This window comes from Anomaloglossus baeobatrachus, chromosome 9 (genome assembly GCF_048569485.1).
Source record: "Anomaloglossus baeobatrachus isolate aAnoBae1 chromosome 9, aAnoBae1.hap1, whole genome shotgun sequence".
NCBI classification, from domain to species: Eukaryota; Metazoa; Chordata; class Amphibia; order Anura; family Aromobatidae; genus Anomaloglossus; species Anomaloglossus baeobatrachus.
In genome coordinates, this window is record NC_134361.1 from 221,484,348 (window position 1) to 221,511,583 (window position 27,236).

The 27,236-nt window shown below is 55.4% G+C and overlaps 1 protein-coding gene across 1 annotated transcript in view; it reads left to right on the plus strand.

Moving 5' to 3' along the window:
* The window catches only part of LOC142251626 (rho guanine nucleotide exchange factor 3-like), a 31,300-nt gene extending 4,127 nt beyond the window's left edge, over positions 1–27,173 (plus strand). Inside the window, exons 3-12 of the mRNA XM_075324596.1 lie at positions 10,710–10,763; positions 12,360–12,467; positions 12,553–12,714; positions 12,814–12,876; positions 18,853–18,949; positions 25,622–25,698; positions 25,804–26,061; positions 26,141–26,311; positions 26,474–26,663; positions 26,749–27,173. Coding sequence (XP_075180711.1) covers positions 10,710–10,763; positions 12,360–12,467; positions 12,553–12,714; positions 12,814–12,876; positions 18,853–18,949; positions 25,622–25,698; positions 25,804–26,061; positions 26,141–26,311; positions 26,474–26,663; positions 26,749–26,981 — 1,413 coding nt within the window. The 3' untranslated portion in view covers positions 26,982–27,173. The remainder of the gene's footprint in view (positions 1–10,709; positions 10,764–12,359; positions 12,468–12,552; positions 12,715–12,813; positions 12,877–18,852; positions 18,950–25,621; positions 25,699–25,803; positions 26,062–26,140; positions 26,312–26,473; positions 26,664–26,748) is intronic.
* The last annotated feature ends 63 nt before the right edge of the window (positions 27,174–27,236 follow it).

Below are 27,236 nucleotides of genomic sequence, written 5' to 3' on the forward strand. Positions count from 1 at the left end.
TATCTGATACTCTGCTGAGCGGGGGATCTAAGCCTCTCCTATGTGATACTCTGCTGAGCGGGGATCTAAGCCACTCCTATGTGATACTCTGCTGAGCGGGGGGATCTAAGCCTCTCCTATGTGATACTCTGCTGAGTGGGGGGATCTAAGCCTTTCAGTGGTTGTTGGTTCAGTCTCCTTACCCTGGCCTTCTCTCTCAGCACTGAACACCTTGTCCTTCTGTATCTTGCTCAGTGGTGGTCGGGCTCAGCCTCCTCACCTCGGCCATGTCTCTGAGCACTGATCACCTGGTACTTCTGTGTCTTGCTCAGTGGTGGTCGGGCTCAGCCTTCTCACCTCGGCCATGTCTCTGAGCACTGATCACCTGGTACTTCTGTGTCTTGCTCAGTGGTGGTCGGGCTCAGCCTTCTCACCTCGGCCATGTCTCTGAGCACTGATCACCTTGTCCTTCTGTGTCTTGCTCAGTGGTGGTCAGGTTCAGCCTTCTCACCTCGGCCATGTCTGTGACCACTGAACACCTTGTATGTCTGTGTCTTGCTCAGTGGTGGTCAGGCTCAGCCTTCTCACCTCGGCCATGTCTCTGAGCACTGATCACCTTGTACTTCTATGTCTTGCTCAGTTGTGGTCGGGCTCAGCCTTCTCACCTCGGCCATGTCTGTGAGCACTGAACACCTGGTACTTCTGTGTCTTGCTCAGTGGTGGTCGGGCTCAGCCTCCTCACCTCGGCTGTGTCTCTGAGCACTGAACACCTTGTACTTCTGTGTCTTGCTCAGTGGTGGTCGAGCTCAGCCTCCTCACCTCGGCTGTGTCTCTGAGCACTGATCACCTTGTACTTCTGTATCTTGCTCAGTGGTGGTAGGGCTCAGCCTCCTCACCTCGGCTGTGTCTCTGAGCACTGATCACCTTGTACTTCTGTGTCTTGCTCAGTGGTGGTCGGGCTCAGCCTCCTCACCTTGGCCGTGTCTGAGCACTGAACACCTTGTACTTCTGTGTCTTGCTCAGTGGTGGTCGGGTTCAGCCTCCTCACCTCGGCTGTGTCTCTGAGCACTGATCACCTTGTACTTCTGTATCTTGCTCAGTGGTGGTCGGGCTCAGCCTCCTCACCTCGGCCATGTCTCTGAGCACTGAAAACCTTGTACTTCTGTGTCTTGCTCAGTGGTGGTCGGGCTCAGCCTCCTCACCTCGGCTGTGTCTCTGAGCACTGAACTCCTTGTACTTCTGTGTCTTGCTCAGTGGTGGTCGGGCTCAGCCTCCTCACCTCGGCCATGTCTCTGAGCACTGAAAACCTTGTACTTCTGTGTCTTGCTCAGTGGTGGTCGGGCTCAGCCTCCTCACCTCGGCTGTGTCTCTGAGCACTGAACACCTTGTACTTCTGTATCTTGCTCAGTGGTGGTCGGGCTCAGCCTCCTCACCTCGGCTGTGTCTCTGAGCACTGAACACCTTGTACTTCTGTATCTTGCTCAGTGGTGGTCGGGCTCAGCCTCCTCACCTCGGCTGTGTCTCTGAGCACTGAACACCTGGTACTTCTGTGTCTTGCTCAGTAGTGGTCAGGTTCAGCCTCCTCACCTCGGCTGTGTCTCTGAGCACTGATCACCTTGTACTTCTGTATCTTGCTCAGTGGTGGTCGGGCTCAGCCTCCTCACCTCGGCTGTGTCTCTGAGCACTGATCACCTTGTACTTCTGTATCTTGCACAGTGGTGGTCGGGCTCAGCCTCCTCACCTCGGCTGTGTCTCTGAGCACTGAACACCTTGTACTTCTGTGTCTTGCTCAGTGGTGGTCGAGCTCAGCCTCCTCACCTCGGCTGTGTCTCTGAGCACTGATCACCTTGTACTTCTGTATCTTGCTCAGTGGTGGTCGGGCTCAGCCTCCTCACCTCGGCTGTGTCTCTGAGCACTGATCACCTTGTACTTCTGTGTCTTGCTCAGTGGTGGTCGGGCTCAGCCTCCTCACCTCGGCTGTGTCTCTGAGCACTGATCACCTTGTACTTCTGTGTCTTGCTCAGTGGTGGTCGGGCTCAGCCTCCTCACCTTGGCCATGTCTGTGAGCACTGATCACCTTGTACTTTTGTGTCTTGCTCAGTGGTGGTCGGGCTCAGCCTCCTCACCTTGGCCATGTCTGTGAGCACTGATCACCTTGTACTTTTGTGTCTTGCTCAGTGGTGGTCAGGCTCAACCTTCTCACCTCGGCCATGTCTGTGAGCACTGAACACCTGGTACTTCTGTGTCTTGCTCAGTGGTGGTCGGGCTCAGCCTCCTCACCTCGGCTGTGTCTCTGAGCACTGATCACCTTGTACTTCTATATCTTGCTCAGTGGTGGTCAGGCTCAGCCTTCTCACTTCAGTCGTGTCTCTGAGCACTGATCACCTTGTCCTTCTGTGTCTTGCTCAGTGGTGGTCAGGTTCAGCCTTCTCACCTCGGCCATGTCTGTGAGCACTGAACACCTTGTATGTCTGTGTCTTGCTCAGTGGTGGTCAGGCTCAGTCTTCTCACCTCGGCCATGTCTCTGAGCACTGAACACCTGGTACTTCTGTGTCTTGCTCAGTGGTGGTCAGGCTCAGCCTTCTCACCTCGGCCATGTCTGTGAGCACTGAACACCTTGTATGTCTGTGTATTGCTCAGTGGTGGTCGGGCTCAGCCTTCTCACCTCGGCCATGTCTGTGAGCACTGAACACCTGGTACTTCTGTGTCTTGCTCAGTGGTGGTCAGGTTCAGCCTCCTCACCTCGGCCATGTCTGTGACCACTGAACACCATGTATGTCTGTGTATTGCTCAGTGGTGGTCAGGCTCAGCCTTCTCACCTCGGCTGTGTCTCTGAGCACTGAACACCTGGTACTTCTGTGTCTTGTTCAGTGGTGGTCGGGCTCAGCCTCCTCACCTCAGCTGTGTCTCTGAGCACTGAACACCTTGTACTTCTGTATCTTGCTCAGTGGTGGTCGGGCTCAGCCTTCTCACCTCGGCTGTGTCTCTGAGCACTGATCACCTTGTACTTCTGTGTTTTGCTCAGTGGTGGTCGGGCTCAGCCTCCTCACCTCGGCTGTGTCTCTGAGCACTGATCACCTTGTACTTCTGTATCTTGCTCAGTGGTGGTCGGGCTCAGCCTCCTCACCTCGGCTGTGTCTCTGAGCACTGATCACCTTGTACTTCTGTATCTTGCTCAGTGGTGGTCGGGCTCAGCCTCCTCACCTCGGCTGTGTCTCTGAGCACTGATCACCTTGTACTTCTGTATCTTGCTCAGTGGTGGTCGGGCTCAGCCTCCTCACCTCGGCTGTGTCTCTGAGCACTGAACTCCTTGTACTTCTGTGTCTTGCTCAGTGGTGGTCGGGCTCAGCCTCCTCACCTCGGCCATGTCTCTGAGCACTGAAAACCTTGTACTTCTGTGTCTTGCTCAGTGGTGGTCGGGCTCAGCCTCCTCACCTCGGCTGTGTCTCTGAGCACTGAACACCTTGTACTTCTGTATCTTGCTCAGTGGTGGTCGGGCTCAGCCTCCTCACCTCGGCCATGTCTCTGAGCACTGAAAACCTTGTACTTCTGTGTCTTGCTCAGTGGTGGTCGGGCTCAGCCTCCTCACCTCGGCTGTGTCTCTGAGCACTGAACTCCTTGTACTTCTGTGTCTTGCTCAGTGGTGGTCGGGCTCAGCCTCCTCACCTCGGCCATGTCTCTGAGCACTGAAAACCTTGTACTTCTGTGTCTTGCTCAGTGGTGGTCGGGCTCAGCCTCCTCACCTCGGCTGTGTCTCTGAGCACTGAACACCTTGTACTTCTGTATCTTCCTCAGTGGTGGTCGGGCTCAGCCTCCTCACCTCGGCTGTGTCTCTGAGCACTGAACACCTTGTACTTCTGTGTCTTGCTCAGTAGTGGTCAGGTTCAGCCTCCTCACCTCGGCTGTGTCTCTGAGCACTGATCACCTTGTACTTCTGTATCTTGCTCAGTGGTGGTCGGGCTCAGCCTCCTCACCTCGGCTGTGTCTATGAGCACTGATCACCTTGTACTTCTGTATCTTGCTCAGTGGTGGTCGGGCTCAGCCTCCTCACCTCGGCTGTGTCTCTGAGCACTGAACACCTTGTACTTCTGTGTCTTGCTCAGTGGTGGTCGAGCTCAGCCTCCTCACCTCGGCTGTGTCTCTGAGCACTGATCACCTTGTACTTCTGTATCTTGCTCAGTGGTGGTCGGGCTCAGCCTCCTCACCTCGGCTGTGTCTCTGAGCACTGATCACCTTGTACTTCTGTGTCTTGCTCAGTGGTGGTCGGGCTCAGCCTCCTCACCTCGGCTGTGTCTCTGAGCACTGATCACCTTGTACTTCTGTGTCTTGCTCAGTGGTGGTCGGGCTCAGCCTCCTCACCTTGGCCGTGTCTGAGCACTGAACACCTTGTACTTCTGTGTCTTGCTCAGTGGTGGTCGGGCTCAGCCTCCTCACCTTGGCCGTGTCTCTGAGCACTGAACACCTTGTACTTCTGTGTCTTGCTCAGTGGTGGTCGGGCTCAGCCTCCTCACCTTGGCCATGTCTGTGAGCACTGATCACCTTGTACTTTTGTGTCTTGCTCAGTGGTGGTCGGGCTCAGCCTCCTCACCTTGGCCAGGTCTGTGAGCACTGATCACCTTGTACTTCTGTGTCTTGCTCAGTGGTGGTCAGGCTCAACCTTCTCACCTCGGCCATGTCTGTGAGCACTGATCACCTTGTACTTTTGTGTCTTGCTCAGTGGTGGTCAGGCTCAACCTTCTCACCTCGGCCATGTCTGTGAGCACTGAACACCTGGTACTTCTGTGTCTTGCTCAGTGGTGGTCGGGCTCAGCCTCCTCACCTTGGCCATGTCTGTGAGCACTGATCACCTTGTACTTTTGTGTCTTGCTCAGTGGTGGTCGGGCTCAGCCTCCTCACCTTGGCCATGTCTGTGAGCACTGATCACCTTGTACTTCTGTGTCTTGCTCAGTGGTGGTCAGGCTCAACCTTCTCACCTCGGCCATGTCTGTGAGCACTGATCACCTTGTACTTTTGTGTCTTGCTCAGTGGTGGTCAGGCTCAACCTTCTCACCTCGGCCATGTCTGTGAGCACTGAACACCTGGTACTTCTGTGTCTTGCTCAGTGGTGGTCAGGTTCAGCCTTCTCACCTCGGCCATGTCTGTGAGCACTGATCACCTTGTACTTTTGTGTCTTGCTCAGTGGTGGTCAGGCTCAACCTTCTCACCTCGGCCATGTCTGTGAGCACTGAACACCTTGTACTTTTGTGTCTTGCTCAGTGGTGGTCAGGTTCAGCCTTCTCACCTCGGCCATGTCTGTGACCACTGAACACCTTGTATGTCTGTGTCTTGCTCAGTGGTGGTCAGGCTCAGCCTCCTCACCTCGGCCATGTCTGTGAGCACTGATCACCTTGTACTTCTATGTCTTGCTCAGTGGTGGTCGGGCTCAGCCTCCTCACCTCAGCTGTGTCTCTGAGCACTGATCACCTTGTACTTCTGTATCTTGCTCAGTGGTGGTCGGGCTCAGCCTCCTCACCTCGGCTGTGTCTCTGAGCACTGATCACCTTGTACTTCTGTATCTTGCTCAGTGGTGGTCGGGCTCAGCCTCCTCACCTCGGCTGTGTCTCTGAGCACTGATCACCTTGTACTTCTGTATCTTGCTCAGTGGTGGTCGGGCTCAGCCTCCTCACCTCGGCTATGTCTCTGAGCACTGATCACCTTGTACTTCTGTATCTTGCTCAGTGGTGGTCGGGCTCAGCCTCCTCACCTCGGCCATGTCTCTGAGCACTGATCACCTTGTACTTCTGTGTCTTGCTCAGTGGTGGTCGGGCTCAGTCTCCTCACCTCGGCCGTGTCTCTGAGCACTGATCACCTTGTACTTCTATGTCTTGCTCAGTGGTGGTCGGGCTCAGCCTCCTCACCTCGGCTGTGTCTCTGAGCACTGATCACCTTGTACTTCTGTGTCTTGCTCAGTGGTGGTCGGGCTCAGCCTCCTCACCTCGGCTGTGTCTCTGAGCACTGATCACCTTGTACTTCTATGTCTTGCTCAGTGGTGGTCGGGCTCAGCCTCCTCACCTCGGCTGTGTCTCTGAGCACTGATCACCTTGTACTTCTGTGTCTTGCTCAGTGGTGGTCGGGTTCGGCCTCCTCACCTCAGCTGTGTCTCTGAGCACTGAACGCCTCGCATTTCCGGCCTCCGGGAGGCTGCAGCTCTGTAATATGACAGCTCTGGAGGATAATGGCTTCCTGGTCTTCCTATTAGCAACAAAGCAATAGATGGATCTGTGATCGCTTTGTATCTAATGTATCTAAGCCTTTCCTATGTGATACTCTGCAGAGCTTAGTTTCTAAGCCTTTCCTATGTGATACTCTGCAGAGCTTTGTATCTAAGCCTTTCCTATGTGATACTCTGCAGAGCTTTGTATCTAATCCTTTCCTATGTGATACTCCCTGTAGAGCTTTGTATCTAAGCCTTTCCTATATGATACTCTGCAGAGCTTTGTATCTAAGCCTTTCCTATGTGATACTCTGCAGAGCTTTGTATCTAAGCCTTTCCTATGTGATACTCTGCAGAGCTTTGTATCTAAGCCTTTCCTATGTGATACTCTGCAGAGCTTTGTATCTAAGCCTTTTCTATGTGATACTCTCTGCAGAGCTTTGTATCTAAGCCTTTCCTATGTGATACTCTCTGTAGAGCTTTGTATCTAATCCTTTCCTATGTGATACTCCCTGTAGAGCTTTGTATCTAAGCCTGTCCTATATGATACTCTGCAGAGCTTTGTATCTAAGCCTTTCCTATGTGATACTCTGCAGAGCTTTGTATCTAAGCCTTTCCTATGTGATACTCTGCAGAGCTTTGTATCTAAGCCTTTCCTATGTGATACTCTGCAGAGCTTTGTATCTAAGCCTTTCCTATGTGATACTCTGCAGAGCTTTGTATCTAAGCCTTTCCTATGTGATAGTCTGCAGAGCTTTGTATCTAAGCCTTTCCTATGTGATACTCTGCTGAGCTTTGTATCTAAGCCTTTCCTATATGATATTCTGCAGAGCTTTGTATCTAAGCCTTTCCTGTGATACTCTCTGCAGAGCTTTGTATCTAAGCCTTTCCTAAGTGATACTCTGCAGAGCTTTATATCTAAGCCTTTCCTATGTGATACTCTGCAGAGCTTAGTATCTAAGCCTTTCCTATATGATACTCTGCAGAGCTTTGTATCTAAGCCTTTCCTATGTGATACTCTGCAGAGCTTTGTATCTAAGCCTTTCCTATATGATATTCTTCAGAGCTTTGTATCTAAGCCTTTCCTATGTGATACTCTCTGCAGAGCTTTGTATCTAAGCCTTTCCTATGTGATACTCTGCAGAGCTTTGTATCTAAGCCTTTCCTATATGATACTTTGCAGATCTTTGTATCTAAGCCTTTCCTATGTGATACTCTGCAGATCTTTGTATCTAAGCCTTTCCTATGTGATACTCTCTGCAGAGCTTTGTATCTAAGCCTTTCCTATGTGATACTCTGCAGAGCTATGTATCTCAGCCTTTCCTGTGTGATACTCTCTGCAGAGCTTTGTATCTCAGCCTTTCCTGTGTGATACTCTCTGCAGAGCTGTGTATCTAAGTCTTTCCTATGTGATACTCTGCAGAGCTGTGTATCTCAGCCTTTCCTGTGTGATACTCTCTGCAGAGCTGTGTATCTAAGCCTTTCCTATGTGATACTCTGCAGAGCTGTGTATCTAAGCCTTTCCTATGTGATACTCTGCAGAGCTGTGTATCTCAGCCTTTCCTGTGTGATACTCTCTGCAGAGCTTTGTATCTAATCCTTTCCTATGTGATACTCTCTGCAGAGCTTTGTATCTAAGCCTTTCCTATGTGATACTCTGCAGAGCTTTGTATCTAAGCCTTTTCTATGTGATACTCTCTGCAGAGCTTTGTATCTAAGCCTTTCCTATGTGATACTCTCTGTAGAGCTTTGTATCTAATCCTTTTCTATGTGATACTCTCTGCAGAGCTTTGTATCTAAGCCTTTTCTATGTGATACTCTCTGTAGAGCTTTGTATCTAAGCCTGTCCTATATGATACTCTGCAGAGCTTTGTATCTAAGCCTTTCCTATGTGATACTCTGCAGAGCTTTGTATCTAAGCCTTTCCTATGTGAAACTCTGCAGAGCTTTGTATCTAAGCCTTTCCTATGTGATACTCTGCAGATCTTTGTATCTAAGCCTTTCCTATGTGATACTCTGCAGAGCTTTGTATCTAAGCCTTTCCTATGTGATACTCTGCAGAGCTTTGTATCTAAGCCTTTCCTATGTGATACTCTGCAGAGCTTTGTATCTAAGCCTTTCCTATGTGATACTCTGCAGAGCTTTGTATCTAAGCCTTTCCTATGTGATACTCTGCAGAGCTTTGTATCTAAGCCTTTCCTATATGATATTCTGCAGAGCTTTGTATCTAAGCCTTTCCTATATGATATTCTGCAGAGCTTTGTATCTAAGCCTTTCCTGTGATACTCTCTGCAGAGCTTTGTATCTAAGCCTTTCCTAAGTGATACTCTGCAGAGCTTTATATCTAAGCCTTTCCTATGTGATACTCTGCAGAGCTTAGTATCTAAGCCTTTCCTATATGATACTCTGCAGAGCTTTGTATCTAAGCCTTTCCTATGTGATACTCTGCAGAGCTTTGTATCTAAGCCTTTCCTATATGATATTCTTCAGAGCTTTGTATCTAAGCCTTTCCTATGTGATACTCTGCAGAGCTTTGTATCTAAGCCTTTCCTATATGATACTTTGCAGATCTTTGTATCTAAGCCTTTCCTATGTGATACTCTGCAGATCTTTGTATCTAAGCATTTCCTATGTGATACTCTGCAGATCTTTGTATCTAAGCCTTTCCTATGTGATACTCTCTGCTGAGCTTTGTATCTAAGCCTTTCCTTTGTGATACTCTGCAGAGCTTTGTATCTAAGCCTTTCCTATGTGATACTCTGCAGAGCTTTGTATCTAAGCCTTTCCTATGTGATACTCTGCAGAGCTTTGTATCTAAGCCTTTCCTATGTGATACTCTCTGCAAAGCTTTGTATCTAAGCCTTTCCTATGTGATACTCTGCAGAGCTATGTCTCTCAGCCTTTCCTGTGTGATACTCTCTGCAGAGCTTTGTATCTCAGCCTTTCCTGTGTGATACTCTCTGCAAAGCTGTGTATCTAAGCCTTTCCTATGTGATACTCTGCAGAGCTGTGTATCTAAGCCTTTCCTATGTGATAGTCTGCAGAGCTGTGTATCTAAGTCTTTCCTATGTGATACTCTGCAGAGCTTTGTATCTAAGCCTTTCCTATGTGATACTCTGCAGATCTTTGTATCTAAGCATTTCCTATGTGATACTCTGCAGAGCTTTGTATCTAAGCCTTTCCTATGTGATACTCTGCAGATCTTTGTATCTAAGCCTTTCCTATGTGATACTCTCTGCTGAGCTTTGTATCTAAACCTTTCCTATGTGATACTCTCTGCAGATCTTTGTATCTAAGCCTTTCCTATGTGATACTCTGCAGAGCTTTGTATCTAAGCCTTTCCTATGTGATACTCTGCAGAGCTTTGTATCTAAGCCTTTCCTATGTGATACTCTGCAGAGCTTTGTATCTAAGCCTTTCCTATGTGATACTCTCTGCAGAGCTTTGTATCTAAGCCTTTCCTATGTGATACTCTGCAGAGCTATGTATCTCAGCCTTTCCTGTGTGATACTCTCTGCAGAGCTGTGTATCTAAGCCTTTCCTATGTGATAGTCTGCAGAGCTGTGTATCTAAGCCTTTCCTGTGTGATACTCTCTGCAGAGCTGTGTATCTAAGCCTTTCCTATGTGATAGTCTGCAGAGCTGTGTATCTAAGCCTTTCCTATGTGATAGTCTGCAGAGCTGTGTATCTAAGCCTTTCCTATGTGATAGTCTGCAGAGCTGTGTATCTAAGCCTTTCCTATGTGATAGTCTGCAGAGCTGTGTATCTAAGTCTTTCCTATGTGATACTCTGCAGATCTTTGTATCTAAGCATTTCCTATGTGATACTCTGCAGAGCTTTGTATCTAAGCCTTTCCTATGTGATACTCTGCAGATCTTTGTATCTAAGCCTTTCCTATGTGATACTCTCTGCTGAGCTTTGTATCTAAGCCTTTCCTATGTGATACTCTCTGAAGAGCTTTGTATCTAAGCCTTTCCTATGTGATACTCTGTAGAGCTTTGTATCTAAACCTTTCCTATGTGATACTCTCTGCAGATCTTTGTATCTAAGCCTTTCCTATGTGATACTCTGCAGAGCTTTGTATCTAAGCCTTTCCTATGTGATACTCTGCAGAGCTTTGTATCTAAGCCTTTCCTATGTGATACTCTGCAGAGCTTTGTATCTAAGCCTTTCCTATGTGATACTCTCTGCAGAGCTTTGTATCTAAGCCTTTCCTATGTGATACTCTGCAGAGCTATGTATCTCAGCCTTTCCTGTGTGATACTCTCTGCAGAGCTGTGTATCTAAGCCTTTCCTATGTGATAGTCTGCAGAGCTGTGTATCTAAGCCTTTCCTGTGTGATACTCTCTGCAGAGCTGTGTATCTAAGCCTTTCCTATGTGATAGTCTGCAGAGCTGTGTATCTAAGCCTTTCCTATGTGATACTCTGCAGAGCTGTGTATCTAAGCCTTTCCTATGTGATACTCTGCAGAGCTGTGTATCTCAGCCTTTTCTGTGATACTTAATAGCCTTTAGTCATCTCTGTTTTCCGGTTGCAGCTGAAGAGGAGGAATCGGGGAGAACGAGCCCCGGCCCAGGTAACGGAAGAGAAGGTGAGTGACCGAGCGCGGGGGGCTGCGTTATTAACCCTTTCTTTATTCATTAATATCGGGTACAGTCGGCCCCTTCCCGGGGACACGGCTCGTGTTGTTTGGATTTTTGCCCCTCTAATCCATTTTTCTCTGAGATAAGCAGTACTAGTGGCCTCTGGCAGCCCCCCAGCCTCCTGATGGCCATGTTTATTGGGTCACATCCTTGACTCTTGGTGTTTATGGGGTCTTAGCCTTGAATCTTGGGGTTTATGGGGTCACCTCCTTGAACCTTAGGATTTATTGGGTTATATCCTTGAACCTTGGGGTTTATGGGGTCACTTCCTTGAATCTTGGTGTTTATGGGCTCATATCCTTGAACCTTGGGGTTTATGGGCTCATATCCTTGAACCTTGGGGTTTATGGGCTCATATCCTTGAACCTTGGGGTTTATGGAGTCACCTCCTTGAACCTTATGGTTTATGGGGTCATATCCTTGAATCTTGGGGTTTATGGGGTCATATCCTTGAATCTTGGGATTTATGGGGTCACATCCATGAACCTTAGGGTTTATGGGGTTATATCCTTGAATCTTGGGGTTTATTGGGTCACATGCTTGAAGCTTGGGGTTTATTGGGTCACATGCTTGAAGCTTGGGGTTTATTGGGTCACATCCTTAAATCTAGGGGTTTATGCGGTCACATCCTTGAATCTTGGGATTTATGGGGACACCTCCTTGAACACTTCCCTCTGAGGGCTGGTGTCCGGGGGGAGGATGGGTTGGCAGACCTCTCTAGGACGGTTGCGGCCTGCACGCTCTCGGGCCTGCACGCTCTCGGGCCTGCACGCTCTCGGGCCTGCACGCTCTCGGGCCTGCACGCTCTCGGGCCTGCACGCTCTCGGGCCTGCACGCTCTCGGGCCTGCACGCTCTCGGGCCTGCACACTCTCGGGCCTGCACACTCTCGGGCCTGCACACTCTCGGGCCTGCACACTCTCGGGCCTGCACACTCTCGGGCCTGCTCTCTGCTGAGCTGTAGTACGGGCTCGTCTTCTTCTCGGACTTCCTGTATGGTGATTACTTTCATGTTCTTTGGAAGCCTTAAAACCACATCCTCCTAATATCGAAGATGAAGAGCCCGGAGCCTGTGGGTTATTACTGGGCGGCAAAACGCGACATTAATCCATCTGATGGACTTTGTTATTTAGGCCTTACTTTTATGGTCTTGGATCTGTGACTTTTGCAAAACTACAATGCCCAGCATGCCCTGATAGACTGCGGTGGAATTCTGCAAGACCCATGTGGCACATGTTGGAGACTGGCACCTTGTCTTATACATGGCTGTAAACTGCTGAAATCCTCCTAGTTAGGGGCTCGGTGGGACATTGTTACTCAAGAGTAGCGGTAAAATAGTGGCACTACTATACCCAGCACTGCAAATTGTGTTTTTCTATTAAATATTATACCACGTTAATGTGGTATAATATTTAATAGAAAAGCACGATTTTTGCTTTTTTTTTGTGTGGTACAGTAGTGGGTACGGAGGGCGCCCCTTAGCCCATGGACACACATATGATAAATTGTAGGAAGCAATGACCATGACATTTTATCACCCCTGTAGGAGCCCAGCAACAAGAGGGTTAAACCTGTGACCAAAACATTGTCTGCATCTAGCGCCCCCCAACAAGTGAAAGTCACCCCCTTGAAGAAGCTCAGCTTGTCCATCCAGGTAATGGGGGGCCAAAGCCGCCATCGTTATAGGGTAGGACATGTCTTATGAATTGATCCCCATTCTCCCTTGTACGTCCGCACAGCGCTCCATAGGCAGCCGGAACGAGAACCGCCTGTTCAGCTTCTCTCCGCGGAATCGGAACCGAGATGGCGGCTCTGCAAAGAAGAGAAGCAACAAACTGTGGAGCGAAACGTTTGACAGCGCGGGGGAGGAACTGTGCGCACGAGAGGTTAAGAGGCAAGAGGTGCAGAGCGCTGCAGTGCACACTGCGCAGATTATTACCGCCATACAGCACCGCCCCCGCATGTTACGTGCTGGCGGTCTCATATAATGTGTCCCGCAGGTGATCTTCGAGCTGATGCAGGGGGAGCGGATGCTGGTGGAAGATCTGCACTTGGTAAAGAAGGTAATGTAAGTGTAGGCATTCTTATAGATCCTTAGACATGGAGGAGCCGAATGTGTAAGGAACTCCCCGTGACTCCGGAAAGGCTGACTATAGGCCCTACTATCGACCGACCATCCCCCACCCACCAGGGGGTCTTACCTAAAATCAACACCAAGACTGCGCGACGGATATAAAAGGCCACAACAGCCCCCGTTTATTAAGACCAAAAACATAAACAATATACAAACATTTCAAAACATCCATTGAAGAACATCCGAAAGGAGGGGGTAAGTGAAGGCTAACAAAAAACGTACGATGCAACACCGGCTCCACCACCTACCCCCAGCCGCAACACGCCGCTTCGAGGGCACCTAGCCAAATGTTGCCCACCCAATGTCCCGCTGAGACTCAACCCAGCAAGGACCTGAATTACCAATTGCTTGTACCACCAGGGGTAACCCGCTCCTGCACCGAGTTCCCCCGCCTCCTTCTTGTAGTAATGTGCCCCATGCAGGTCCCCTTCTTGTAGTAAACACACACACACACACTCTATTGAGCCTCAGCTAGCAACACACACACACACACACACACACACTGTGCAGCCTCAGCTAGCAACACATACACTGTGCAGCCTCAGCTAGCAACACACACACACACACACACAGTGCAGCCTCAGCTAGCAACACACATACACACACTGTGCAGCCTCAGCTAGCAACACACATACACACACTGTGCAGCCTCAGCTAGCAACACACACACACACACACACACACACTGTGCAGCCTCAGCTAGCAACACATACACTGTGCAGCCTCAGCTAGCAACACACACACACACACACACAGTGCAGCCTCAGCTAGCAACACACACACACACACTGTGCAGCCTCAGCTAGCAACACACATACACACACTGTGCAGCCTCAGCTAGCAAAACACATACACACACTGTGCAGCCTCAGCTAGCAACACACATACACACACTGTGCAGCCTCAGGTAGCAACACACATACACACATATTGTGCAGCCTCAGCTAGCAACACACACACACACACTGTGCAGCCTCAGCTAGCAACACACACACACACACACTGTGCAGCCTCAGCTAGCAACACACACACACTGTGCAGCCTCAGCTAGCAACACACACACACTGTGCAGCCTCAGCTAGCAAAACATACACACACTGTGCAGCCTCAGCTAGCAACACACACACACTGTGCAGCCTCAGCTAGCAACACACACACACTGTGCAGCCTCAGCTAGCAACACACACACACTGTGCAGCCTCAGCTAGCAACACACACACACTGTGCAGCCTCAGCTAGCAACACACACACACTGTGCAGCCTCAGCTAGCAACACACACACACTGTGCAGCCTCAGCTAGCAACACAGACACACTGTGCAGCCTCAGCTAGCAACACACACACACACACACTGTGCAGCCTCAGCTAGCAACACACACACACACACACTGTGCAGCCTCAGCTAGCAACACACACACACACACACTGTGCAGCCTCAGCTAGCAACACACACACACACACACTGTGCAGCCTCAGCTAGCAACACACACACACACACACTGTGCAGCCTCAGCTAGCAAAACATACACACACTGTGCAGCCTCAGCTAGCAAAACATACACACATACTGTGCAGCCTCAGCTAGCAAAACACACGCGCACACACACACTCTTTTCAGCCTCAGCTAGCAACACACACACCCTGTGCAGCCTCAGCTAGCAAAACACACCCACACACACCCTGTGCAGCCTCAGCTAGCAAAACACACCCACACACACCCTGTGCAGCCTCAGCTAACACACACACACACACACATTGTTCATCCTCAGCTAGCAACACACACACCCTGTGCAGCCTCAGCTAGCAAAACACACGTACACATACACACATACCCTGTGCAGCCTCAGCTAACACACACACCCTGTGCAGCCTCAGCTAGCAACACACACACTGTTCAGTCTCAGATAGCAACACACACACACCCTGTGCAGCCTCAGCTAATACATACTCAGCTAGCAACACACACACACACACACCCTGTGCAGCCTCAGCTAGCAACACACACACACACACACCCTGTGCAGCCTCAGCTAGCAACACACACACACCCTGTGCAGCCTCAGCTAACACACACACACACACACCCTGTGCAGCCTCAGCTAACACACACACACACCCTGTGCAGCCTCAGCTAGCAAAACACACACACACACACACACACACACACCCTGTGCAGCCTCAGTTAACACACACACACACACTGTTCAGCCTCAGCTAGCAACAGACACACACCTTGTGCAACCTCAGCTAACACACACACCCCCTGTTCAGCTTCAGCTAGCCACACACACACACACACCCTGTGCAGCCTCAGATAGCAAGACTCACACACACACACACACACCCACCCTGTACAGCCTCAGCTAACACACACACACCCTGTACAGCCTCAGCTAACACACACACACACACACCCTGTGCAGCCTCAGCCACCAACAGAAACACACACACTCAAAAACATTCTTCTCACTTCTCCGTCGGTGGCACGCAGGCACGTGGACCCGGTATTGATCACAGCTGCTGTCACCGCTGAACTTTCTGCCGGCGCGTGCAGAGCAGTTCTCACTGCACAAAAGCCACTGGCCTATCACAGGCAAGTATCTGAGGTCATATGCAGCAGGTGCTTGCCTCTGATTGGCAGGCGGCTGTTATTGCGTTCTGCAGCGAGAACTTCACTTGGCGCGGCAAAGGCAAAACTGTAAGCTGAAATAAATAGCTGGCGGCTGCGGCCCCTGCATCGATCGCAATCTTTACCGGGTCCACGGGCCTGCGGGCCGCAAGAAGCTGCGGGCCGCGTGTTTGAGACCCCTGGCGTAGATCCTGCAGGCCCCATGCACAAAAAATTGTTCAGGTAATGCAACACTGAATCCAAACCCGCCTCCTTCTTAATCACCCATTCCAAAAAATAACTGAACTTTTCGAAGTAACAACAGGAAATGGAACGTCCCATAGGCAAGCAACAATCCACATAAAACGTGTTCTCCCCCCAATACCCCAAAAGGTAACAACTCTCTGGATGTACCGGCAAAAGGCGGAAAGGTGCCTTTGTCTGTTTTTGTCAAAACGGACATAAGATACGAGCTCTGGGTCAATACCATCATTCACTGACTTCCCGGCAGGATAGGACAAATGGTGAATAGGCCGAAACTTATTAGCTTCCTTTTTAGGGACGAGCCCCAACGGGGAAACTATTAAGTTGGGCAACGAAGGGTCATCGAATGGCCCCGCCATACGCCCTAGTTCCACCTCCTTGCATAACTTCTCTGAAATTACTTCTTTATGTAAGTGGGTCGACTGTATATTTTTTAGAGGGATCTCGCAAGGCTCAACAACCGACGGAATTTTAAAACCGAAACTAAAAAGCCTTCCCGCAACAATTCCGCCGCCTCCTGGTCGGGGTATCTACTTAAACATGGCACCATCCGATCCACCCTCACCGGAGTCCTCCCTTTTTGAGAAAGACTCTGCGGCCTTCCCTTTTCCCTTCTTGAAGCACTTGAGGTAACTATGGGCGCCACCACAGCCCGAACACTCGTGCTTAAACCGGCAAGTGGACCCGAAACGACATCCCTTCTCATTGAACTGCCAACATACCCCTTTTTTGGGTCCAGACGAGGCGACAGATGGCCCCCCGCCGGAATTCCTGGGAAAGGACTGCAGGGCTGACTTCGGCGCAGTCATCAGCCGCATCCACAAACTAATGACCCTGTGATCCCACCTCAGACTAGGCGTAACTGCCTTCCGCTGACGAAACTGCTCGTCGTAGCGTAGCCAAGCCGTCCCCCCATAAGTTCTGTATGCGTCATGTATGGAATCCAAATAACAAAAAAGCGCCGAACAGTTGTCAGGGGCCTTTTCCCCTACTACGCTAGCCAATATCGCAAAAGCTTGCAGCCAGTTCTGAAACGTGCGTGGAATGAGCCGATAACGCCGCCGCTCTTCCTCACTGTCATCGGGCGTAACCCAATCAAGGTTAAACCTCTCGAGCGGAAGCAAAGAAAAAATCTCCACATACTCATCTTTCCATATTTTCTCTCTAACCTCCTGTTTCAGGTGCGCCCATAGCGGCCCATCAAGACACACACCAACCTCTCCTCTCGCCTTGTCATCCCGCCGAACGACATCCACTGCAGTCGCCGATGTGGAAATCGGTGCCGCCACAACCGGAACGCTAACCACATTATCGCTAGATACCGACGCGCCACCCTGCCCTGCCACGCCAGACTTACCCTGCCATACCGTACTAGGACCCCCCACAGGGGTAAACAAACCCCTGACCAATCGCAATAATTCGGACACCAAATTGCCCTCACCCGGAACCGAATTCACACCCTGCACGCCACTCGTGCCACCAGACACGCCACCCACAACGTCCACGTTCGTAAAGTTAGAAAAAGGGGTAACTGTGTTCTCACTAGGCTGACTCCGAGCAGGTCCCGGAACAGCCGTCACGTGTTCTCCGCGTCGCACTCTAGTCGGTTCCTCCCCACCAGAAACGTCTTTGATGTCGCTTTCTGAAAAAGACCCAGGACCAGGGAGCCCACCATTCTGACAGCTCAACCTGCGACCCGATCCGTCCACGACTTTTGGTGACTGTGACGTCCGCGTCGCCCTCCTCTGCGGTCCCTTCTCCGACTGTCGTAGTTCTGAACAACTGCAAAGGGCATGCCGGACAGCATCCCCGCTAGATCCTCCTGCCCTCGATGATGTCCTGTCTCCCTCTGGGCCATTCCTCCACTCCCTCCGGCGTCCAGACCCTGTGGAAGCAGGCGGCTTCCGTGTCACCGCCGCCGAAGCCCTGTGATACCGCACAGGCCGCAAGTCCTGGGATGAGGTCCACCTACCCACTTCCGGGTCCCTGAAGGACGCCCCGTAGTCCCGTGACGTCACCCACGGGTCACTGGAGGTCGTATTGGGATTCCGCAACGTCACTTCCGGGTCACCGGAGGACGCGCTGGGACCCCACAACGTCACTTCTGGGTCACCGGAGGACGCGCTGGGATCCAGTGATGTCACTTCCGGGACGCTAGAGGACGTTTTGGGATCCTGCAATGTCACTTCCGGGTTACCGAAGGACGCCCCGGGACTACGCAACGTCACTTCTGGGTAAGCTGACACGGGTGCCGAGTCACATGACCGCGCCGCTGGACCACGTGACCGCGCCACCGGGTCACGCGGCCGTGACGCATGCATCATCGGCTCGCGCCGCAACCCGGAAGGGGAGGGGAGGGCGGCGTCACTCACCGCACCGCCACCTTGCTGCCTCCTGCGGCAAGGCTTCCGGACCAGGCCTCTGGATGCCGTCGCTTCTGGCTCTCCCGCTGCCGCCGATGGTCTTCTGCTGCTTCGGGTCCGCCGCTGGCTCCTGGGTGTGGACTCCGGGCTGAGGCGTTCGGGTGGTCTTGATCTTCTCTGCCGCTTCGGAGGCTGGGGGGTCGCAGAATCTTCTACACCACTGCCGTCCACAGAGCACTGCTGTAGGTGCTCCTGCAGCCATCGCTGTCCCTGTTGTTCCACCATCCTCTTCATCTGCTCCATGAGGCCCTCCATCCTGGCAATCTTCGGGATCCAAACGATTCAGGACGCTGTCTAGGTAGAAAAGACCATCCCTCAGCCTGAGCTACAGTATATAGGAAACCATCCCCCATCCTACACCCCAACCCCCCCCCCAGTGCCCAGGACCAATCAATTCCCCCTTGCCCTAAATGACTCTAAGCTCCACCCTGCAAGTGCTAAACTCCACATTAACCCTCTGCTGCCCCAGTGGCCTCGCACCCTCCTAGTCATGCTGTCCCCCCTCGAGCCCCTTTGGGCAGCGGTGCGGGCTGTTCCTGTATCAGTGCTGTTCTGGTTTCACCCCACATCAGAGCGTTGTTTATAAACCTTTGTTTTCTGTATTTTTCAGAATTACTATGAGCCAATGTTAAAGCTGGCGATCATGACTCAGGAGGAACTCGCCCAGATCTTCAGCATCCTGGAGACGCTGCCACCATTACACCAAGGTGCATCACAGTATATGTGCGCGCCATAGCTTCTGACCCTGGATGCTGTGAGGGCGCTCTGCACCAGGCTGTGTGTGGGGGCGCTGTGCTCCAGGCTGTGTGTGTGGGGGCGCTGTGCTCCAGGCTGTGTGTGTGGGGGCGCTGTGCTCCAGGCTGTGTGTGTGGGGGCGCTGTGCTCCAGGCTGTGTGTGGGGGCGCTGTGCTCCAGGCTGTGTGTGGGGGCGCTGTGCTCCAGGCTGTGTGTGTGGGGGCGCTGTGCTCCAGGCTGTGTGTGTGGGGGCGCTGTGCTCCAGGCTGTGTGTGGGGGCGCTGTGCTCCAGGCTGTGTGTGGGGGCGCTGTGCTCCAGGCTGTGTGTGGGGGCGCTGTGCTCCAGGCTGTGTGTGGGGGCGCTGTGCTCCAGGCTGTGTGTGTGGGGTCGCTCTGCTCCGGGCTGTGTGTGAGGTCGCTCTGCTCCGGGCTGTGTGTGGGGGCGCTGTGCTCCAGGCTGTGTGTGTGGGGGCGCTGTGCTCCAGGCTGTGTGTGGGGGCGCTGTGCTCCAGGCTGTGTGTGTGGGGGCGCTGTGCTCCAGGCTGTGTGTGTGGGGGCGTTGTGCTCCGGGCTGTGTGTGTGGGGGCGCTGTGCTCCAGGCTGTGTGTGTGGGGGCGCTGTGCTCCAGGCTGTGTGTGTGGGGGCGCTGTGCTCCAGGCTGTGTGTGTGGGGGCGCTGTGCTCCAGGCTGTGTGTGGGGGCGCTGTGCTCCAGGCTGTGTGTGGGGGCGCTGTGCTCCAGGCTGTGTGTGGGGGCGCTGTGCTCCAGGCTGTGTGTGGGGGCGCTGTGCTCCAGGCTGTGTGTGGGGGCGCTGTGCTCCAGGCTGTGTGTGGGGGCGCTGTGCTCCAGGCTGTGTGTGGGGGCGCTGTGCTCCAGGCTGTGTGTGTGGGGGCGCTGTGCTCCAGGCTGTGTGTGTGGGGGCGCTGTGCTCCAGGCTGTGTGTGGGGGCGCTGTGCTCCAGGCTGTGTGTGGGGGCGCTGTGCTCCAGGCTGTGTGTGGGGGCGCTGTGCTCCAGGCTGTGTGTGGGGGGGCGCTGTGCTCCAGGCTGTGTGTGTGGGGGCGCTGTGCTCCAGGCTGTGTGTGTGGGGGCGCTGTGCTCCAGGCTGTGTGTGTGGGGGCGCTGTGCTCCAGGCTGTGTGTGGGGGGCGCTGTGCTCCAGGCTGTGTGTGGGGGCGCTGTGCTCCAGGCTGTGTGTGTGGGGGCGCTGTGCTCCAGGCTGTGTGTGTGGGGGCGCTGTGCTCCAGGCTGTGTGTGTGGGGGCGCTGTGCTCCAGGCTGTGTGTGGGGGGCGCTGTGCTCCAGGCTGTGTGTGGGGGGCGCTGTGCTCCAGGCTGTGTGTGGGGGGCGCTGTGCTCCAGGCTGTGTGTGGGGGGCGCTGTGCTCCAGGCTGTGTGTGGGGGGCGCTGTGCTCCAGGCTGTGTGTGGAGACGCTGCCACCATTACACCAAGGTGCATCACAGTATATGTGCGCGCCATAGCTTCTGACCCTGGATGCTGTGGGGGCGCTCTGCACCAGGCTGTGTGTGTGGGGGCGCTGTGCTCCAGGCTGTGTGTGGGGGGCGCTGTGCTCCAGGCTGTGTGTGGGGGGCGCTGTGCTCCAGGCTGTGTGTGGGGGGCGCTGTGCTCCAGGCTGTGTGTGGGGGCGCTGTGCTCCAGGCTGTGTGTGGGGGCGCTGTGCTCCAGGCTGTGTGTGGGGGGCGCTGTGCTCCAGGCTGTGTGTGGGGGCATTCTGCTCCAGGCTGTGTGTGGGGGGCGCTGTGCTCCAGGCTGTGTGTGGGGGCATTCTGCTCCAGGCTGTGTGTGGGGGGCGCTGTGCTCCACGCTGTGAGTGGGGGGCGCTGTGCTCCAGGCTGTGTGTGGGGGCGCTGTGCTCCAGGCTGTGTGTGGGGGCGCTGTGCTCCAGGCTGTGTGTGTGGGGGCGCTGTGCTCCAGGCTGTGTGTGTGGGGGCGCTGTGCTCCAGGCTGTGTGTAAGGGCTCTGCTCCAGGCTGTGTGTGTGGGGGCGCTGTGCTCCAGGCTGTGTGTGTGGGGGCGCTGTGCTCCAGGCTGTGTGTGTGGGGGGCGCTGTGCTCCAGGCTGTGTGTGTGGGGGCGCTGTGCTCCAGGCTGTGTGTGTGGGGGCGCTGTGCTCCAGGCTGTGTGTGTGGGGGCGCTGTGCTCCAGGCTGTGTGTGTGGGGGCGCTCTGCTCCAGGCTGTGTGTGTGGGGGCGCTCTGCTCCAGGCTGTGTGTGTGGGGGCGCTCTGCTCCAGGCTGTGTGTGTGGGGGCGCTCTGCTCCAGGCTGTGTGTGTGGGGGCGCTCTGCTCCAGGCTGTGTGTGTGGGGGCGCTCTGCTCCAGGCTGTGTGTGTGGGGGCGCTCTGCTCCAGGCTGTGTGTGTGGGGGCGCTCTGCTCCAGGCTGTGTGTGTGGGGGCGCTCTGCTCCAGGCTGTGTGTGTGGGGGCGCTCTGCTCCAGGCTGTGTGTGTGGGGGCGCTCTGCTCCAGGCTGTGTGTGTGGGTGCGCTCTGCTCCAGGCTGTGTGTGTGGGTGCGCTCTGCTCCAGGCTGTGTGTGTGGGGGCGCTCTGCTCCAGGCTGTGTGTGTGGGGGCGCTCTGCTCCAGGCTGTGTGTGTGGGGGCGCTGTGCTCCAGGCTGTGTGTGGGGGCGCTGTGCTCCAGGCTGTGTGTGGGGGCGCTGTGCTCCAGGCTGTGTGTGGGGGCGCTGTGCTCCAGGCTGTGTGTGGGGGCGCTGTGCTCCAGGCTGTGTGTGGGGGCGCTGTGCTCCAGGCTGTGTGTGGGGGCGCTGTGCTCCAGGCTGTGTGTGGGGGCGCTGTGCTCCAGGCTGTGTGTGGGGGCGCTGTGCTCCAGGCTGTGTGTGGGGGCGCTCTGCTCCAGGCTGTGTGTAAGGGCTCTGCTCCAGGCTGTGTGTGTGGGGGCGCTGTGCTCCAGGCTGTGTGTAAGGGCTCTGCTCCGGGCTGTGTGTGGGGGCGCTCTGCTCCAGGCTGTGTGTAAGGGCTCTGCTCCAGGCTGTGTGTGTGGGGGCGCTCTGCTCCAGGCTGTGTGTGTGGGGGCGCTCTGCTCCAGGCTGTGTGTGTGGGGGCGCTCTGCTCCAGGCTGTGTGTGTGGGGGCGCTCTGCTCCAGGCTGTGTGTGGGGGGCGCTGTGCTCCAGGCTGTGTGTGGGGGGCGCTGTGCTCCAGGCTGTGTGTGTGGGGTCGCTCTGCTCCAGGCTGTGTGTAAGGGCTCTGCTCCAGGCTGTGTGTGTGGGGTCGCTCTGCTCCAGGCTGTGTGTGTGGGGGCGCTCTGCTCCAGGCTGTGTGTGTGGGGGCGCTCTGCTCCAGGCTGTGTGTGTGGGGGCGCTCTGCTCCAGGCTGTGTGTGTGGGGGCGCTCTGCTCCAGGCTGTGTGTGTGGGGGCGCTCTGCTCCAGGCTGTGTGTGTGGGGGCGCTGTGCTCCAGGCTGTGTGTGTGGGGGCGCTGTGCTCCAGGCTGTGTGTGGGGGCGCTGTGCTCCAGGCTGTGTGTGGGGGCGCTGTGCTCCAGGCTGTGTGTGGGGGCGCTGTGCTCCAGGCTGTGTGTGGGGGCGCTGTGCTCCAGGCTGTGTGTGGGGGCGCTCTGCTCCAGGCTGTGTGTAAGGGCTCTGCTCCAGGCTGTGTGTGTGGGGGCGCTGTGCTCCAGGCTGTGTGTAAGGGCTCTGCTCCGGGCTGTGTGTGGGGGCGCTCTGCTCCAGGCTGTGTGTAAGGGCTCTGCTCCAGGCTGTGTGTGTGGGGGCGCTCTGCTCCAGGCTGTGTGTGTGGGGGCGCTCTGCTCCAGGCTGTGTGTGTGGGGGCGCTCTGCTCCAGGCTGTGTGTGGGGGGCGCTGTGCTCCAGGCTGTGTGTGGGGGGCGCTGTGCTCCAGGCTGTGTGTGTGGGGTCGCTCTGCTCCAGGCTGTGTGTAAGGGCTCTGCTCCAGGCTGTGTGTGTGGGGTCGCTCTGCTCCAGGCTGTGTGTGGGGGCGCTGTGCTCCAGGCTGTGTGTGGGGGCGCTGTGCTCCAGGCTGTGTGTGGGGGCGCTGTGCTCCAGGCTGTGTGTGGGGGCGCTGTGCTCCAGGCTGTGTGTGGGGGCGCTCTGCTCCAGGCTGTGTGTAAGGGCTCTGCTCCAGGCTGTGTGTGTGGGGTCGCTCTGCTCCAGGCTGTGTGTGTGGGGGCGCTGTGCTCCAGGCTGTGTGTAAGGGCTCTGCTCCGGGCTGTGTGTGGGGGCGCTCTGCTCCAGGCTGTGTGTAAGGGCTCTGCTCCAGGCTGTGTGTGTGGGGGGGCGCTCTGCTCCAGGCTGTGTGTGTGGGGGCGCTCTGCTCCAGGCTGTGTGTGTGGGGGCGCTCTGCTCCAGGCTGTGTGTGTGGGGGCGCTCTGCTCCAGGCTGTGTGTGGGGGGCGCTGTGCTCCAGGCTGTGTGTGGGGGGCGCTGTGCTCCAGGCTGTGTGTGTGGGGTCGCTCTGCTCCAGGCTGTGTGTAAGGGCTCTGCTCCAGGCTGTGTGTGTGGGGTCGCTCTGCTCCAGGCTGTGTGTGGGCGCTGTGCTCCAGGCTGTGTGTGGGGGCGCTGTGCTCCAGGCTGTGTGTGGGGGCGCTGTGCTCCAGGCTGTGTGTGGGGGCGCTGTGCTCCAGGCTGTGTGTGGGGGCGCTGTGCTCCAGGCTGTGTGTGGGGGCGCTGTGCTCCAGGCTGTGTGTGGGGGCGCTCTGCTCCAGGCTGTGTGTGGGGGCGCTGTGCTCCAGGCTGTGTGTGTGGGGGCGCTGTGCTCCAGGCTGTGTGTGGGGGCGCTGTGCTCCAGGCTGTGTGTGGGGTCGCTGTGCTCCAGGCTGTGTGTGGGGGCGCTGTGCTCCAGGCTGTGTGTGGGGGCGCTGTGCTCCAGGCTGTGTGTGGGGGCGCTGTGCTCCAGGCTGTGTGTGGGGGCGCTGTGCTCCAGGCTGTGTGTGGGGTCGCTCTGCTCCAGGCTGTGTGTGTGGGGGCGCTGTGCTCCAGGCTGTGTGTGGGGGCGCTGTGCTCCAGGCTGTGTGTGTGGGGTCGCTCTGCTCCAGGCTGTGTGTGTGGGGTCGCTCTGCTCCAGGCTGTGTGTGGGGTCGCTCTGCTCCGGGCTGTGTGTGGGGTCGCTCTGCTCCAGGCTGTGTGTGTGGGGCGCTGTGCTCCAGGCTGTGTGTGTGGGGGCGCTGTGCTCCAGGCTGTGTGTGTGGGGGCGCTGTGCTCCAGGCTGTGTGTGTGGGGGCGCTGTGCTCCAGGCTGTGTGTGGGGGCGCTGTGCTCCAGGCTGTGTGTGGGGGCGCTGTGCTCCAGGCTGTGTGTGGGGCGCTGTGCTCCAGGCTGTGTGTGGGGGCGCTCTGCTCCAGGCTGTGTGTGGGATCGCTCTGCTCCAGGCTGTGTGGGGGCGCTGTGCTCCAGGCTGTGTGTGGGGGCGCTGCTCCAGGCTGTGTGTGGGGGCGCTGTGCTCCAGGCTGTGTGTGGGGGCGCTCTGCTCCAGGCTGTGTGTGGGGGCGCTCTGCTCCAGGCTGTGTGTGGGGGCGCTCTGCTCCAGGCTGTGTGTGGGGCGCGCTGCTCCAGGCTGTGTGTGGGGCGCGCTGCTCCAGGCTGTGTGTGGGGCGCTCTGCTCCAGGCTGTGTGTGGGGGCGCTCTGCTCCAGGCTGTGTGTGGGGGCGCTCTGCTCCAGGCTGTGTGTGGGGGCGCTCTGCTCCAGGCTGTGTGTGGGGGCGCTCTGCTCCAGGCTGTGTGTGGGGGCGCTCTGCTCCAGGCTGTGTGTGGGGGCGCTCTGCTCCAGGCTGTGTGTGGGGGCGCTCTGCTCCAGGCTGTGTGTGGGGGCGCTCTGCTCCAGGCTGTGTGTGGGGGCGCTCTGCTCCAGGCTGTGTGTGGGGGCGCTCTGCTCCAGGCTGTGTGTGGGGGCGCTGTGCTCCAGGCTGTGTGTGGGGGCGCTGTGCTCCAGGCTGTGTGTGGGGGCGCTGTGCTCCAGGCTGTGTGTGGGGGCGCTGTGCTCCAGGCTGTGTGTGGGGGCGCTGTGCTCCAGGCTGTGTGTGGGGGCGCTGTGCTCCAGGCTGTGTGTGGGGGCGCTGTGCTCCAGGCTGTGTGTGGGGCGCTGTGCTCCAGGCTGTGTGTGGGGGCGCTGTGCTCCAGGCTGTGTGTGGGGCGCTGTGCTCCAGGCTGTGTGTGGGGGCGCTGTGCTCCAGGCTGTGTGTGGGGGCGCTGTGCTCCAGCTGTGTGTGGGGGCGCTGTGCTCCAGGCTGTGTGTGGGGGCGCTGTGCTCCAGGCTGTGTGTGGGGGCGCTGTGCTCCAGGCTGTGTGTGGGGGCGCTGTGCTCCAGGCTGTGTGTGGGGGCGCTGTGCTCCAGGCTGTGTGTGGGGGCGCTGTGCTCCAGGCTGTGTGTGGGGGCGCTGTGCTCCAGGCTGTGTGTGGGGGCGCTGTGCTCCAGGCTGTGTGTGGGGGCGCTGTGCTCCAGGCTGTGTGTGTGGGGGGCGCTGTGCTCCAGGCTGTGTGTGTGGGGGCGCTGTGCTCCAGGCTGTGTGTGTGGGGGGCGCTGTGCTCCAGGCTGTGTGTGGGGGCGCTCTGTCCATGTGCCTGTAATGTATGTAGGTATATTGGGTACATTGGACTCCTCCTTCTGCAGGTTGTGACCCCCGTCCTCCTCCATTGCTGATGACTAATTCTTGTATATTCCCTTTTAGATCTCTTTGATCGCCTGGTAAAGTTACGACATGAAGATGGCACTGTAGACCAGATGGGGCCCACCATGTTGAACTGGGTGAGTATATAACGGCAGGTGGACTTACAATGCAGCGCCAGCATGCAGCACCATTAGTGTTTGCGCCCGTTTTCTTCCGGTAATGTATACATATATACTCCACAGCTTCCTTGCCTTCACGCCTATAAAGCCTATTGCTGTAACCAAGTAGCTGCCAAAGCTCTGCTGGACCACAAGAGACGTAATCCGGCCGTGCACAACTTCCTTCAGCTTTGCCAAGAGTCTGCGTTCAGTCGTAAACTTGACGTATGGAGCTTCCTCGATCTTCCCCGGAGCCGACTGGTGAAGTATCCTCTACTGCTGAAGGAGCTGCTGAAGCACACGGTGCCCGAGCACCCCGACCACGCCGCCCTGAGCCAGGCCGTGAGTGATCTCCTGGCAGGTGGACATGTCTACTGTATGGCCTCTGGTGTTGTGCTCATCTGGTTTACTTTTTGCCCAGGTCTCCGTCATCCAAGACATTATTAGTATGATAAACCACAAGGCCGGGGAAGCAGAGTGTGAATATTATAGGAACAGACTGTCTTACCTGTACGAAAACCAGAGCGAAGAGGACGTGTCTCGCTCGCGTCTCCTCCTGTGCCACGGAGAGCTGAAGAACAACAAAGGCCAGGTATGAGATCAGTGACCTCCGTTAGGTCCAGGAGGCTTCACAGATAACGTTCTGAACGCTCACCACTAAGCTGACCTAAGCTGCCATTAGTACATGGTGTAGCCATTGTATGTAATGACGAGTGTGACGTGTGGATGTCTTGTCTTCATCCTCTCCCTCTAGAGGCTCCATGTCTTCTTGTTTGAGACGATCCTTGTCCTCACCCGCCTGGTGACCCACAATGGTCATCTGGAGTTTCAGGTCTATCGACAGCCGATCCCTCTGCCCGAACTGGTCCTGGAGGACCTCCCTGATGGAGAGGTGCGGGTGGGCGGCTCCATCCGAGGGGCATTCACAGCGGCCAATGAACGAGGTAGAAGGCAGGACACGCATGTTTCGATGTCTGTTCTTTGGTTGTTCTACTTTTTTATGGTTTTTTTTTCTTTCTTTTTTTACAGCAAAAAACTTTTTCCGTGTAAGTTTTCGCGATCGCTCGCGTGGGCAAGCTCACACCTTGCAAGCCAATGATTCCTTTAATAAACAGCAGTGGGTCAGCTGCATCCGACATGCTATGGTGGCCAGCAGAGAGCAGCGAGCCGGCCCTGCCAGCCCCCCGGACACCCCTTCTACTCTCATTAACCTCTCAGACCTAAGCCTGAACTGCCATGAAGACAAGATGGAGGATGGGTAGAGGATCACATTAGACAGCGGACGGTTGCAATGTCTGATGTATGGGTCACCACGTCAGGACCTGGGGCCACCCCTGAAATCTGTAGGACACCCCCTCCCTCTATGCACATAGTTATGGGCTGCATTTCTATGTGGACTGGATTTTTATAGAAAATGTTGAAGACTCTGATTGCATAAAGCATTTTTGGAAAAATCCCACTATTATTTCCAGTTGTGTCCTTCTGCCATGTTGGTTCTCTATCTGATTTGGGTTTAC